This window comes from Leptopilina heterotoma, unplaced genomic scaffold (assembly GCF_015476425.1).
Source record: "Leptopilina heterotoma isolate Lh14 unplaced genomic scaffold, ASM1547642v1 Lhet_4, whole genome shotgun sequence".
In the NCBI taxonomy this organism is placed as follows: domain Eukaryota; kingdom Metazoa; phylum Arthropoda; class Insecta; order Hymenoptera; family Figitidae; genus Leptopilina; species Leptopilina heterotoma.
The window spans coordinates 471968-487209 of NW_025111063.1; the positions used below are offsets into that span (position 1 = coordinate 471968).

Genomic DNA, 15242 nt, shown 5'->3' on the forward strand with positions numbered 1-15242 from the left:
CGCTCCTTATGAAGGAATATAATAAAAAGGAACAATAACATTACAACGACAATGTCCAGGGTCAACATCAGCAGCGCATCTTCATCTGGACTTGAATGTAATATTATAAAGTATTTTGTATCCCCCAGTCCACCCCCACCCTCCCCTTTGCCACCACTAATGTCCACGTTCACCAGGATCCCTACTGTATCCAGTGGCATCCTCTGCACTCGACGGGGACTTTCTCCAAAAGACGGTCAACTATATAAGCAAGATCCACTATGTTTGAAGCACGTTAGACAAATTCGTAGTCGAGTAACGCGCGGCGGGCAATTGTCAACGCCTCGTGTTTTTTTTTTATTTTTATACATCAATCCCTCTTTTTTGTACTTTTTGTTTTCGTGTCATCATCACACGTGGTTCACGGAAAAAAGTTTTTTTGTGATAAGATTTTTTTTTTTTTTTGAAATTATAGTTTCGGGGTTTGTTTTGTTATTATTTTTTTTTGACAATCGGAAATATGAAATTTACCAGGAGATGGCCAACATTGGCTGCAACAATTGTTACCCTGCTATTGCCCATTATTCACGCAGAACGTAAGGATTCATTATTTTTTTTTTAGTACTATACTAAGTGCTTCTCAAAACTTCGGAAATGAAAAAACTTCTTGTACACTACATGGAAAAAATCCATAGCCGAAAAAATCAATTGTGTATAATTGAGTGGAAAGTTAATTTTTAGCTGCACTGTTAACTTGAGAGTATCAAATTGCAACGAGAGTTGATACCAAAAATGTGGATCAAATCAAAAATTGATTCAAATTATTGGCATTAATTTTACTGTGAAAAATGTAAAGTAACTTTTACTACTTTTATAGTAAAACATTTCTGGTAACTTTTACTACTTTCGGAGTAAATTTTGATACGTTAGAAGTAATTTTAATAATTTTTACAAATATGTTCTTTCAACGTAGTAAAATTTATTTCGAACGTAGCAAAATTTACTCCGAAAGTAGTAAAAGTTACCAGAAATGCTTAACCATTTGTCCATTTCTGTTGTTAAAACATTTCTGTTTTACTATAAAAGTAGTATAAGTTACTTTATATTAAAATTGATTTTAGAATTTTTTCTGTACTCTAAATCTGAAATAGTAGTTTTTTCCTAATGAAATAGTGCGGATACGTTTCCTGACTCTGGATTAGTAACAGTTTTGACTAATTTTTAATAGTAAACATACCAGTTTCTAGTAGAAAACTACTAATTAATGTAGTAAATTTTTTGCTAAAATTTTATAGTTGTATTACAGTCACCAATATCTAAAATCACAAAGATTTTCAAAACCATCTAAAAAAATTTTTTATCAATTTAATTTTTGAAAAAATTGATTTTTGTATTTTTTGAAATAACTTTTTTCTTTATTGAAATTTTAATTGATTCTTGTCAAAATTATATACCTGACATGATAACGTATTGATTAATGTATATAAAGTATACATTTTATCTTTAAAAAATAATTCACTATTTTTATATTTAACAAAAAATATTCAAACTTTATATTTCTTGAAATCATATTCAAAATTTTCTACTATTTAAATATGTAGTAAAAAATTAAAATTAACTATACAAACAGTGTAGTTAGATTAACTACAATTAATTTATAAAAAAAAACTAAAATTAAAAAAAATACTACAATCAATTAATCGATTACTTGACTATCATCAATTAAATATTTTTTTATGGTTTTTATGGTTTTTTTAATCGATTACTTGACTATCATCAATTAAATATTTTTTTATGGTTATTAATTAATTAATTAATGAATTAAAATTTCAATAAAGAAAAAAGTTATTTAAAAAAATTAAAAAAATAACTTTTTGAAAAGATTTTTTTTTAAAAATAAAAAAATTGATAAAATAATTTTATTGTTATTAATTCATTTAAATCGTTCAATTCATATTTGCTTCAAATACTGACCTTATTGCTTGAAATACCATTTAATTGATTTGAATAAAAATTATTTGGTTCTAGTAAATGTTTTTTTGATAATAGGCAAATAATCGATTATCTGAATCAAATAAATTTTTTTTTTCAGTTTGACAAAGTAATTATTTTAACTACTTTTCATTTTATTTTCCCAAAGTGTTAATAAAGTTTACAATGTTTATTTTAATTTAATTTTTTTTCATTGAGAAAAGGAAACTGTCACAATTGTTATAAAATAGTACAAAAAAAATTACTTTACTATTTCATTAACAAATTTTGCGATTTTATAGAAAAAAAATGATTTTGATGATAAAATTTTCAAAAAAATTTTGTTTTAAAATAATTTACATACTTTCTTGATTGACAATTTAGAAACAAACATTGTTAAAGTAAAAATTTTTTTGATTTCTATTATGAAAAATATTTTTTTTATCTCAATCGTTGATCATATTATACGATGTGATTTTTAGAACAAATTTTTTTTTGTTGTAAATTGAGAGAGAAAAAACTTTGTTAATTTTTTTAATAATAGAAATAAAAAAAGCAAAGAATAATATTATACTTATATGTAGGTATACTAATAATAAAAAAATAAATAATAGAAAAGTTATAATAAAAGTTAATATTAATTTCTCTTTGTTGATTTATTTACTTTTTTTTGTCAATAAATTGTTAAATTATTTATTTAATAATTATTATTATTATTTTTAATATTATTATCAGACTTTTTTTTCATTATAGTCATTTTTTAATTCTTCGCCTTTTTTCATATTCTTAGTTCTTTTTCTATCGAGAGCCTTTTTTCTAATTATTATTATTATTATTAGCTTTTTATTAATATAAAAAAGTTGATAAAGATAAAAAAACTTGTTTTTTTTAATAACAACTAAATAGACGAATATAAAAATAACCAAAAAAATGCAAGAAAAAGTGTGACAAAAAAAGTAATTTGAAATCAACTTCTTTAAATGTTTCAATAAGTCAACATTAAATGATAATATTATATGTAATTAGTAGAAATTTGAAACATTAATTATCAGTCAAAGTGAATAATTATCAGTTGCAAGATATAACTTGAATTTTTTTTTTATTTGTTTTTTACAATTAATTCTTTTTCTTACATTTTTCTTTCAGAAAGAGTACTATTACTATTATTAAAGCATTAAAAAAATCGATTTACTATTTCATTTACAAAATTGACAATCTTAGTAATTTATGTTTATATATTTTTAATTAATTAAATTTATTCATTCATTCATTCATTCATTTTATTAATTAATTAAATAAATTTTTTATATCAAATTCAATGTTAACTTTTATTTTCATTTTAATTAATTTTATTGTATGAAGTTTAGTTAATTTATTTATTAAGAATTGGTGGGTGAGGCGTATTAATTATTTTACCATGAGTTTTTATTACAAAAGAGTAATTAGTATTTTTTCCAAATAAATATGTCGATTCAATATTGTTTTTTGTTAATTTTTTTTTAAGTGTAAACTAAAGCATTTTGACAATATTTTTTTTTGTATTTTTAAATGAACATCTCTGTCTATAATTTATTTTGTAATTATGCAAATTTTTTAACCACAGTTATACATAATAGTGTGGTAAAATTGTAAATTATATTTATTATAGATAATTATAAAGAGAAAAAAAGGATCCAATTTTTTTTATTCCGGCAAAATGATTTGTCCCAGTTTCCCCCTTTAAAATTACTTTTTTATTTATTTTTTATTTTTTTATCTTTTCATTTTTCATTAATTTTACTTGTTACTATTATTAATTATTATTACATATTATTATTATTAATTTTAATTATTATTAATCCTATTCATATAATATTTATTATCTAAGTCAATTATTAATTTAATTCTATATAAATTTATATTTAATTTTCCATCACATAATAAATTTTAAAGTTTGTAAATAAGTGAAATTATGTAATTTGCATTGTAAATGAAAATTAAAGGTAAATAAAGATCGTGCCTGCATGTAAACTGTAGACTTTCTTAAAAACATGTGGGTCTCTCGAATTTCTGATGACACGTAATACCATTTTACACCCCATTTCACTTTTTTTTATTATTACAAAAAATTATACCAAGAAGCTAATATTTTTATAGATAAGAATAAAAAAAAAGCCGAACGAATTATATTAGACAAAAATCGCATTTACAAGAATATTACGAAATTGTCTTTCATAAATGTTTCTTTTTCTCTCTAATAAGTAGTAAAATTTTCACCGCAAAAAAAAAAACAACTTGCAGTTAAGCATATTTTTATTTTTCTAATTGTTAATAAAAAATTTTATTCGACAAAAGAAGTGACACAATATTTTCATTTCTAATTATTATAAACATGGATATTGAAATAAAATTGCAATGGAGGAGATAATAAAGTAAAAATAAATTACAGAATTAGTTTTTCTGTTTAAAATCTCTCGACATTATGAGATGATAATTTGTCAAAGATAAAAGTGAATAGTGACAGTCTTTAGTAACTCGAAGGTGCAATAATAATAAATATCGAATTGTATAAGATTACTCATCGAGAGTGAGAGAGAGAGAGAGAGAAAAAAAAAGAAGTAAATTTACTGGTAGGCAACAATCAATTTACCATAAATTAACCGCTCGTTTTTTTTTTACTTTCATTAGTGATTCTCGACATGCGAAATGTTCGTGCATCTTTTTTTTTTGTTAAAGAAATTCTTGAATGGTTTATGGAACTGAACCAAATGTAAACAGTTTACTGACTTTCTGTTTACACATAAATATATAACATTAACCTTAAATTCCATTTCAATTAAAGCGAAATTACTGATTTATTTAAATAATTTGAATAATTAGAAGATGTTATTATTTATTATTTTATTATTTATTTATTAAATAAATAAAAAAGTTTAAATAGTTTAAGTAATTAAATTTAAAATTATTAATAGTTTAAACAATTTTGATAATTTTAACACTAAATAATTTAAAAATTTTAGTAGTTTTAAATAGTTTAAAAATTGACACGGTTTAAATAGTTAAAAAAAATCAATAAATTTAAAAAGTCTAAATAATTATAAAGTAGTTTCAAGTAATTTATAAAACTTAAAAATTTTAATAATTATTTCAATGTAAATAATTTTTGTACTTTAAACAATTTGAAAATTTTAATATTTAACACCCAGAAGAAGAAGAAAAGAAGGAAAAAAAACCCAGAAAAATACATTTCACTCACAACTAATTAAAATTTTATTTGCTTTAAATAAATATTTTTTAATTCAACTAAAATTTTATTTGTCATGAATAAAATTTTTCTCTGGGCGTAAACAAATTGAAATAATAAAAATAATTTATACATAGTTTAAGAAATTTAAATAATTATAAAATTTTATTGGTTTGAACGATTAACGACGTTTAAATAGTTTAAATAATTAAAGTAGTTTAAGTAATTTATGAAATTTAAAAATTTTCATAATTTAAACAATAAAAAAATTTTAGTGCTTTAATACTTTTAAAATTTTAATAGTTTAAAAAATTAAAAAATTTAAATACTTTAAATGAGAAGAATAGTTTAAATAATTGAAAAATTTTAACAGTTTAAAAAGATAAAGTTTAAATAGTTCAAGTAATTTAAATAATTTGAAATTTTCACCACTAAATAATTTAAAAATTCTACTAGTTAAAAAAATCGTAAAATTCTAAATAGTTTAAATAATTAAAATAGTTGAAGTAATTTTTAATATTTGGAATTTCAATACTTCAATCAATTAAAATAATTTTTGTGCTTTAAATAAATTAAATACTTCAGACAGTCAGAAAGTTTTAATAGTTTAAAATTCCAAAAGTTAAAGTAGTTAAAGTAATTCGAAATTTTTAATATTATTAAAAATTTTAATAATTTAATCAATTTAGAAACAATCGTCTCAAAATTTATAAAAATCAATTTTTTCATTAGAAAAATTGTATTGCATATAAAAAAAAATGTTTTTCTTTTGTTTTTTTTTCTTTTTTTGTTGTGAGCGTAAAATATAAATTTTCGGTTAAAAACTGTATTTTTGCAAAAGATCGAGCAAAAGATGAAAAATCTGTGTCAGTGAAAACAAAAGTGATGCGGCGCGGAAGAAAAGCGAAAATGATGATTTGTTATGAAATTTAAATGACGCAATAAATAATAATTGAAATCGAAAGCCTCTCTTTTCTGACGGCAAAGCAGCAATGTTATTATTGTGGAGAGATGACTTATTGATGAAAAACTGAGAAACGAATATCAGCCGCCGGCGGAACTGGCTATACAGAGTCGTTAACCAGTGAGAGACACACTTGATCTCACGGATCTCCCACACTTTCACCGTCAGATGAAGCATCGCGACATAAAAAAAAAATTGTATATAAAGAAGGAGAATATACTTTAAACGTGTCTGTTTACCGCAAACAGTAAAAAAAATGCATTCAACATCAATTTATAGTTTTTGCCAAACCGGAAGTATCAGAACATTATTTACAACTTCTTCATTACCAGCATTATGAATTATTTATTAAAAATTATTTAATATTAATTATAATATGAATAATAATAATAATAATAATAATAATAATAATAATAATAATAATAATAATAATAATAATAATAATAATAATAAATATAATAATACATAATAATAATTAACTATAATAATCTTCGTATTTCATTCTTTCATTCTGTCTGTCCACACATTAAAGATAATTTTTGTGTATGCTTTTGTTTTTTTTTTTTCTTTAAAAAATATTGTTTAACAAATCAAATGCAGGTCTTTTTTCACGATTTATAATAAAATAATATTTGAAATTAGAAAATTAGAAAATATTATAAAAATTATGATTAAGAAATAAATTTTGTTTATTATTTGCTTTTTTCTATAACAAATTTCGTTTGACTAATCTAAATTATGAAAATTTTTTCTCTTTTTTATTTATAAAAATATTAAATAAAAATTCTTAATTGTTAAAAAATTATGTTTAAGAAAAAGGAAATATACCCATTTTATGCATAATTTTTATTTCTCAATAAAAAAATTCTTCACAAACTCATTCTTTTCTTTTGGGGAGAAAAACATTACATATTCAAAGTTTTTTAAAAATAAAAGAAAAAAATGTTTATAAATTCTATTTGTCAATTAAAAATTTTCTTTGAAAATGAAATTAAAAATTTTTGTATTTTTAGAAAATAAAGGAAAAACTTTTACTAAAAAAAATGTTCTGTTACATTTATTTACGAATTTCTTTCATTGTAAAATTATTAATTAATATAATTATAAATTATAAATTAATTATAAATTAATATAATTATAAATTATTAATTATTAATTGTAATTATTCGAAAACATCAAAAACTCCTTTTTTAAAATAAATACATTTAATTATTATTATTTTTCTACAGGAATTAAAATATTCAAAAAATTTCAAATTCAAACCTTTTTTTAAATAAAACAACTTATAAAAGTATTGTTATAAAACATGAAAAAATTGATTGCTCCGAGTCGAAGACTCGGAGTGATCGATTTCTTCATGTTTTATAATAATTAAAAATGACCGAGTGATAAAATCATTATTTTATATTATAAGAATATTGTAGACTGTAACTTCTTTAAAATTATTTTTATCTTTCAATTCAATTATTATTTTCTAGAATTTTTAATTATTTTTTATGAAAATAATTGAATTCCTTAAAAAAAATTTATTATTTATGAAAATAATTTAATTATTGCAAAGAAATTTATAAAAAAATTTGTAAATAATTGAATTCCTGAGAAATTTTTATTAGTTATGAAAATAATTAAATGTTTGCGTATAATTTTATTAAAAATTTTTTTAAACAATTTAATTCTTTTTGGGAAATTTTATTAAAATAGTAGATACCATTGAAAATCGTTGAAATGAGAAAAATGCATTTTATTTTTGAAAATAATTGAAATTAGGACAAGAATTTTATTAACATTTTTGAAAATAATTGAACTTTTGTGAAGAATTTTGTTATTTATAAAGATAATTGCGATTTTTACGAGAATTTTTTTTTAAATTTTGAACACAATTGAATTTTATTACTTTTGAAAATAATTGAATGTCTGCAATTATTTACAATTTCTGCAAAATTCAATTTTTGTAGTGTTTTCAACTAAAATTTGAATTAAAATTTGTTTAAATTCTATTATTTTTAAAGTTGTTAATTTTATTTAAAAAAGTAAGTAAGAAGTTAGAATTGTTGCTGGTCATAATAATAATCAGTTATTTGTGACAAATTATTTATCATAAGTTATTTTTGATAAATTTGTTAAAAGTAAATTAATTATCATTAATTGTTTGCATTAAATTATTTATAATAATTAGGCTACAATTAATTATTTACAACTAATTATTTATAATTAATTGTTAACAACTAATTACTTATAATTAATTGTTAACAACTAATTACTTATAAATAATTCATTGTTATAATTAATTATTAACATTTAATTAACAATAATTAATTGTTTATTATAATTTATTTTTAATAAGCGACTCGTACTTAATTGTTTACAACTAATTATTTATAACTAATTATTTGTACTAATAATTGTTTACAGCGAATTATTTATAACTAATTTAAATTAATTATTTATAACTAGTTGTTTACGACTAATTATTTATAATTAATTGTTTACAGATAATTATTTATAACTAATTTAAACTAATTATTTATAATAAGTGGTTTACAACTAATTATTTACAACTAATTGTTTACAAGTAATTATTAACCTTGAATTATCAACAATAAAATGTTTACCATAAATTATTGATAATATATTATTTGCAACTTTTATTAATTTTTATTATATTCATTATTTTAAATAATTTAATATTAATATTAAATTTTTTTTATTAATATTATTTAATTTATTATTATTCGAATTCTCAAGTAATATTATTCGATGCGACAGATTGTTAATCAACCATTTTAGAAAACAAAAAGCCTCTTTCAAAAGACAAAAGTCATGACAACAATGAGAAGTTGTAACATATAAAAAATTATCTTTTAAATTTTGTTTTCTCAATTAAAAAAGAAGTTTCCAAGTGAAAACAAGAGATGATGTAAGAATTTCTAAACTTATAAATATTTAATTAACATAAATATATGTATATATAAGTCGAACACAGAGTGTAACAAAATTTCCTGAGCAAACAAAATTGAATAGACTATTGTTAATTTTTGAGAATGTGAAAATAAAAAAATAAAAGAAGAGTGAGTTTGGCTACTTTAAAAAAAATGAGATTCTATCGCAAAAAAAACTTGGTTACAAGAGAGCAATTATTATGAATTACTGCTTTTTTCACTGTATAGTGCGAATATAAATAATGAAGAACATTGTAATTTCACTTATCTTTTCTCTCTCATTAGGCAATTGTGTTTTTTTTTAAATTTTTACAGTTATATGCATATTCATAGGGATTATTGCAAGTTACACGGAAGAATAATAGAAATTGAAGAAGATTAAATATGAGCAGTGGGGGGAGTGACTCCTTAATAAAAATATTAAATTGTATTTGCTTATTCTACGAGAGAAAGTGTATATAGGAACTAAAACGCTTTTATTGACTATTTTCCAAATATTACGGAAATATTTATCGTGATGTTTATCTGAACGCGTGAATTTATGTTTTTTTGTTGGAGTTTATTAATTTTAAAAAATTAATTTGGTTCGAATTTTTTTTCTTTTCTAAATTGGTTAGTTTTGGAAATTTTTTTTCTATTTATCAGAAAATTTTAATAGGATTGAATGGAATATTTCATTTTTATTTTCCGCGTATATTCTTTTTGTGAATATTGAAAATATCACAGTTTTTGTTAGGATATTAAATTGAGACAAAAAAATGTTGCGAAGCAACATTTTTGGTACGTTTTTTGTCTCAATTTGATATCCTTAGAAAAACTGTGATTCCATTCATATTTCAGAAATATTACAAGGTCCAAGATTTGTAATGTTACTTTTGGAATATTTTTTCGAATATTTCATTAGAACATTGGGAATATTCTATCCATGTTTCAGGATTATTAAAAAGTTCTGACAATCTTAAATATTCTATTGGAACGTTGGAAATATTCTATCTATGTTTCGGGAATATTAAAAAATCTGACTTTTGAAATATTTTTGGAATATTTCATTGGAATAATCTATTCGAATATTTTTTTTAAATATTTCATTGGAATATTCTATTGGAATATTCTTTTGAATATTCCTTTGGAATATTTGGAATATTCTATCCATGCTTCAGGGATATTAAATATTCTTTTGGAATATTCTATTTGAACATTCAAACTATTCTATCCATGAATCATCAATATTAAAAAAATCCGACATTTTTAATGTTCCTTTTGGAATATTCTATTGAATATTCCATTCGAACATTGTAGGAATATAGCATTGGAAAACTAAAGGAATATTCCATTGGAATGACGTAGGAATAATTAATTTGCAAAATAAATAAATAATTTATTAATAAAGTTGAAAAAATTATTACAGTGGCAATAGTAATATAATAAAAATAATATTTCTAGAAAAATCCAATGGAATATCCACGAGATATTTTGATGGAAATTTTTCTTAATGTTTTTAAATTTTTAATATTTACTTAGTTTTAATATTTTTAATATTAGTAGTTTTAATATGAAACTCTCTAAATCTAAATTAATGAAAATTGATCCACTTAAGCATTTTTACTAATTTTTAGCCATTTTTCATTGAAAATTTAGTAAAAAAAATTGCAACTACTGAACAGAACTAAAAATTAGTTATTTTTTCACTGAAACTTTAGTTTAAAAAAATTGTATTTACTAAATAGAGTAGTAATATTCTATTAAAAATTAGTTAATATTTTTATTCATTGAAACTTTAGTAAAAAAAATCCTAACTACTAAACAGAAGATTCTACTAAAAATTAGTTATTTTCTTCACTAAAACTTTATTTAAAAAAGTGGTAAATATTAAAAATCAAATACAAACTACTATTAAAAATTAGTTAATATTTTTTTTCACTGAAACTTTAATAAAAAAAAATTCTAACTACTAAACAGAATAGTAAGATTCTACTAAAAATTAGTTGTTTTTTTCACTATAACTTAATTTAAAAAAATTGTAAATATTAAACCGATAATATTATAAATCAAATACAAACTACTATTGAAAATTAGTCAATATTTTTGTTCATTGAAACTTTAGTAAAACAAAAATTGTATTTACTAAACAGAATACTACAAAATTACTACAAAATACTTGTAAAAATTAATTACTATTTTCTCATTGAAACTTTAGTAAACAAAATTGTAATTACTAGACAGAACACTTCTAACAAAAACTATTACTAAAAAGTAGTTAATATTTTTTTTTTCATTTCAACTTTAGTAACAGAACTACTAAACAGAATATTAAAATTCTACTAAAAATTACTTATTAACTTGTAATTACTAAACAGAATAGTAATATTCAACTAAAAATTAGAGATAATTCGGTGTTATTAAGGAAACTAATTTTTCTTTTAGGAGTTTAATTACGAAATTTTTCGAGAAGCACTTTTAGAGCGGAATTGGAGCATTAAGAATAAATAAACAACTGTTTAAATAATAACTTGAATTTTAGCTCCAGTATCAGGAAGTTATCTTCCTCCATCGACAAGTTACGGAACACCGAATCTAGGAGGTGGTGGGGGCAGTTTCGGAGGTGGTGGTGGTAGTTTTGGAGGTGGTGCACCTTCATCCAGCTATGGAGCGCCTTCAGGCGGGGGCGGAGGTTTTGGAGGCGGTAGTTTCGGAGGTGGTGGCGGCGGTGGCTTCGGAGGTGGTGCGCCTTCCTCCAGTTATGGAGCACCTTCGAGACCATCGTCCAATTATGGACCACCACCGTCCAGGTAATTATCAAATTTTTATGTATTGAATCTTAATAAAAATTTGTAAAAATAATTGAATTTCTACGAAGAGTTGCATTAAAATTTTCAAATAATAATTTAAGTGGGGCCACTTAATTTAAGTAGGAAATATTCTTGGCTCCTATTTGAGTAGGAGCTTTTTAAAATTAGATAACCGTTTTTTCTGTGTAATATTTCACTATTTAAATATAATTGAATCGTTTGAATTTCGAGAAAATAAAGCAAAAAGACTCGAACTTGAAGAGAAATGAAAATCGAATTATTCGAAAAAATTTGTTTTCCTCCAGACCATCGTCGAATTATGGACCACCGTCGGGAGGTAGACCGCCATCCCCCAGTTATGGAGCACCATCGGGAGGTTCGGGAATAGGTGGCGGATTTGGAGGCGGACATGGCGGAGGTGGTTTTGGAGGTAGCTTCGGAGGAGGACATGGAGGAAGCTTCGGAGGCGGTGGTTTCGGTGGTGGAGCACCATCGAGACCATCGGGAAGCTATGGCCCACCGCCTTCTAGACCCTCTGGAAGCTATGGACCACCACCATCCCGACCATCTGGAAATTATGGACCACCACCATCGAAACCCTCGGGAAGCTACGGACCACCTCCCTCGAGACCTTCGGGTAATTACGGTCCTCCACCATCGAGACCATCGTCCAGCTATGGACCACCATCGGGAGGTTCGGTCTTTGGAGGTGGACAAGGAGGTGGTTTCGGAGGTAGCATCGGAGGGGGACATGGAGGTGGTTTCGGAGGTAGTTTCGGAGGTGGACAAGGAGGAAGTTTCGGCGGTAGCTTCGGAGGTGGACATGGAGGAAGCTTCGGAGGCGGTGCACCGTCCCGGCCATCCGGAAGTTATGGCGCTCCTCCTTCTAGGCCTTCGGGATCTTATGGAGCACCATCCGCTGGAGGCGGTGGTTTCGGAGGTGGCGCTCCATCCTCCAGCTATGGTGCACCTTCCTCCGGAGGTGGTTTCGGCGGAGGTTCCGGATTCGGAGGTGGAAGGTAAGAAAACTTCTTGCAAACTAATTCTTTCCTAATTACCTAAAATCGTATTTTTTTAATTACTATAATCAAAATCTTGTTTTCTAATTACTAATTACTAATTAAAATCCTGTTTTCTAATTACTAATTAGTAATTACTAATTAAAATCCCGTTTTCTAATTACTAATTAGTAATTACTAATAAAAATCCCGTTTTCTAATTACTAATCAATAATTTCCTTTTCAGTTCCGGTGGTTACTCCGGAAGTGCACCATCGTCCAGTTACGGTGCACCAAGTGCGGGTGGAAGTAGCGGAGGTCAAAGTTACGCCAGTAACGGAGGTTACCAATACTAAAAAATTCAGATTCACTTCTTAGTGAATATTCTGAACGACGCTAGATTCATAAAAAAAAAATCTGGTCAATTGAAGTCACTTCGAAATTTTTTTTTTTTTATTGTCAAGGACGTTTTATCACTGCCACTATTTGTATAAATCCGCTCGATCATTGAAAATTCATCATCAACTTCTAATTTGCCATATAAATATATAAATAAAAATTGTTTGAATTTAAGAGAGAAAAAAAAGATAAAGAATGTCAATTGACCATTGAACATAAAAAAAGAAGACGTCCAAAGAAAAGGAAAACCAATTAGAAATTTTATCGTAAAATTTGTATTCAAGTGGATTTCCGAACTTGAATGGAGAAAAGAAATTTTTTTTTTAAAGACGAGAGCGGTTTTTTAAATGAAGGAAAAAAATGAAGCTTTTCCTCCAGCACACTTGTAATTTATTTATTTTGTAAAAAAAATATGCTTTTTGTACTAATAAAATTGCTACGCTAAAAATATTTTTCTCTTTCAATTATTTATTATTTGGAGGAATATTCGTGATTCACTCAAAAAATTATAAATGTTCCTAATTCATTTATTTACGAATAATAATTCAAAAACAATAATCTTATTTTTGTATTTGAAACATCAATAGTTTTTTTTGATAAATATTTAATTAGGTATTAATTTTTTCTCATAGGAATTGCGATTTTAAAAAATTGCAATTTTCAAAAGTTTTGTACATAATTCGATAAATAATTTATGAAAAATTGCTAGCAAAAATTATTATTAACATTTATATTCAAATATTTTCTAAAATATCTTAATTAAAATTCTTCGTTAAATCAATTATTTTTAATTATTTTCAACAAAAAAAAGTTGTTTGATAATTCAACTATTTAAAGAAAGAAGAAAATTCTTAAATTTACTTGTTTTCAATTCAATTTTACGAAATTTCAGTTATTCGAAATTTTTTTTAATTAAATATGTATTAAAAAAATCAAGAAATTTCAAAAAATTTGAATAAACATTTTACAAAAACTGCTTCAAAATATTTAATTAAAATTTTTCAAATTCAACTTTTCTCAAATTTTAATTTAAAACCTCTTGAAAATTAAAATTAAAGTTTACTTAAAAATAAATTGAAAAATTTGATTAAAAAATTAATTACTAATTATTTACTTATTATTACTTTTCTTATTAAATTAGTTCAATTATTTTTAGTTCGCAAAGAAAAAACGATATTTTTCATTTTATTTAACGTGAAAGTGAAAATAGACGATAGGCAAATTAGACAAATGTCAGGAATATGTTTTTTTCATTATTTATTTGTTTTATAAATTTTATCACACTTTCTAATCTTAAGTAGAATTTTTATTTTTTATATTTACTTACTTTTACTAATTAATTAATAATTTTAACAAAATTTTAAATATATATTTTTAAATTTTTCTAATTTTTGTGTACAATTATAAAATTTCTGTACAATTTTCAATCCTTTTGCTAATTTTCTAACATTCTTTATATATTTCTTTTTTATTTATTTATTATTTTTTTATTTTTTTATTTATTTTTTTTTTTATTTATTTTTTATTTATTATTATTTAATTATTATTATTTATTCTTTATTCTTTATATTTCTTCTTTAATTTTCTAAAAACCTAAGTTTACAGTCAGTTGAGATTATTTAAGGAAACTACTATATAAAGCAATAATTAATTTATTAATTGTGTAAATATTTTCCGTTTTAAATTACAAAAAAATATTTCCGTTTTCAAAATTTTCCAATTAAATAGAAATTAGAATTGCATTTTATTTAGAATATTTTACTCATATAAATCAATTTAAAATTGAATTAAATAAAAAACTTTTAATAAATTCCACCTCACTGTCAATCTGTGAAAAGTTTGTAACATTTACGGTATTTTTGGAATAATTTTCCAACATTGTGCGGGTAAATTTTTGATTGCATATCTCAAGTCAAAAGTGATGATAATTAAAAATTTAATAACTATTATTTTTCATTTTATTTTCATTTTTTTTTTTTT

At 23.1% G+C, this 15242-nt stretch overlaps 1 protein-coding gene across 1 annotated transcript; it reads left to right on the forward strand.

The window, feature by feature from the left end:
- Positions 1-245: 245 nt before the first annotated feature.
- Positions 246-13712, forward strand: LOC122506247 (pro-resilin-like). The gene is made up of 4 exons (XM_043618326.1): positions 246-575; positions 11598-11865; positions 12171-12884; positions 13111-13712. Exons 1-4 carry the CDS (start codon positions 500-502, stop codon positions 13217-13219), a joined length of 1167 nt encoding a protein of 388 aa, XP_043474261.1. The 5' UTR covers positions 246-499; the 3' UTR covers positions 13220-13712.
- Positions 13713-15242: the final 1530 nt, after the last annotated feature.

Bases quoted from the DNA above. Each gene is read 5' to 3' on its own strand.
- LOC122506247 (XM_043618326.1), top strand. From the start codon at position 500: ATGAAATTTACCAGGAGATGGCCAACATTGGCTGCAACAATTGTTACC. The intron at 576-11,597 runs GTAAGGATTCAT...CTTGAATTTTAG, and splicing joins GCCCATTATTCACGCAGAAC to CTCCAGTATCAGGAAGTTAT. The intron at 12,885-13,110 runs GTAAGAAAACTT...TTTCCTTTTCAG, and splicing joins TCCGGATTCGGAGGTGGAAG to TTCCGGTGGTTACTCCGGAA.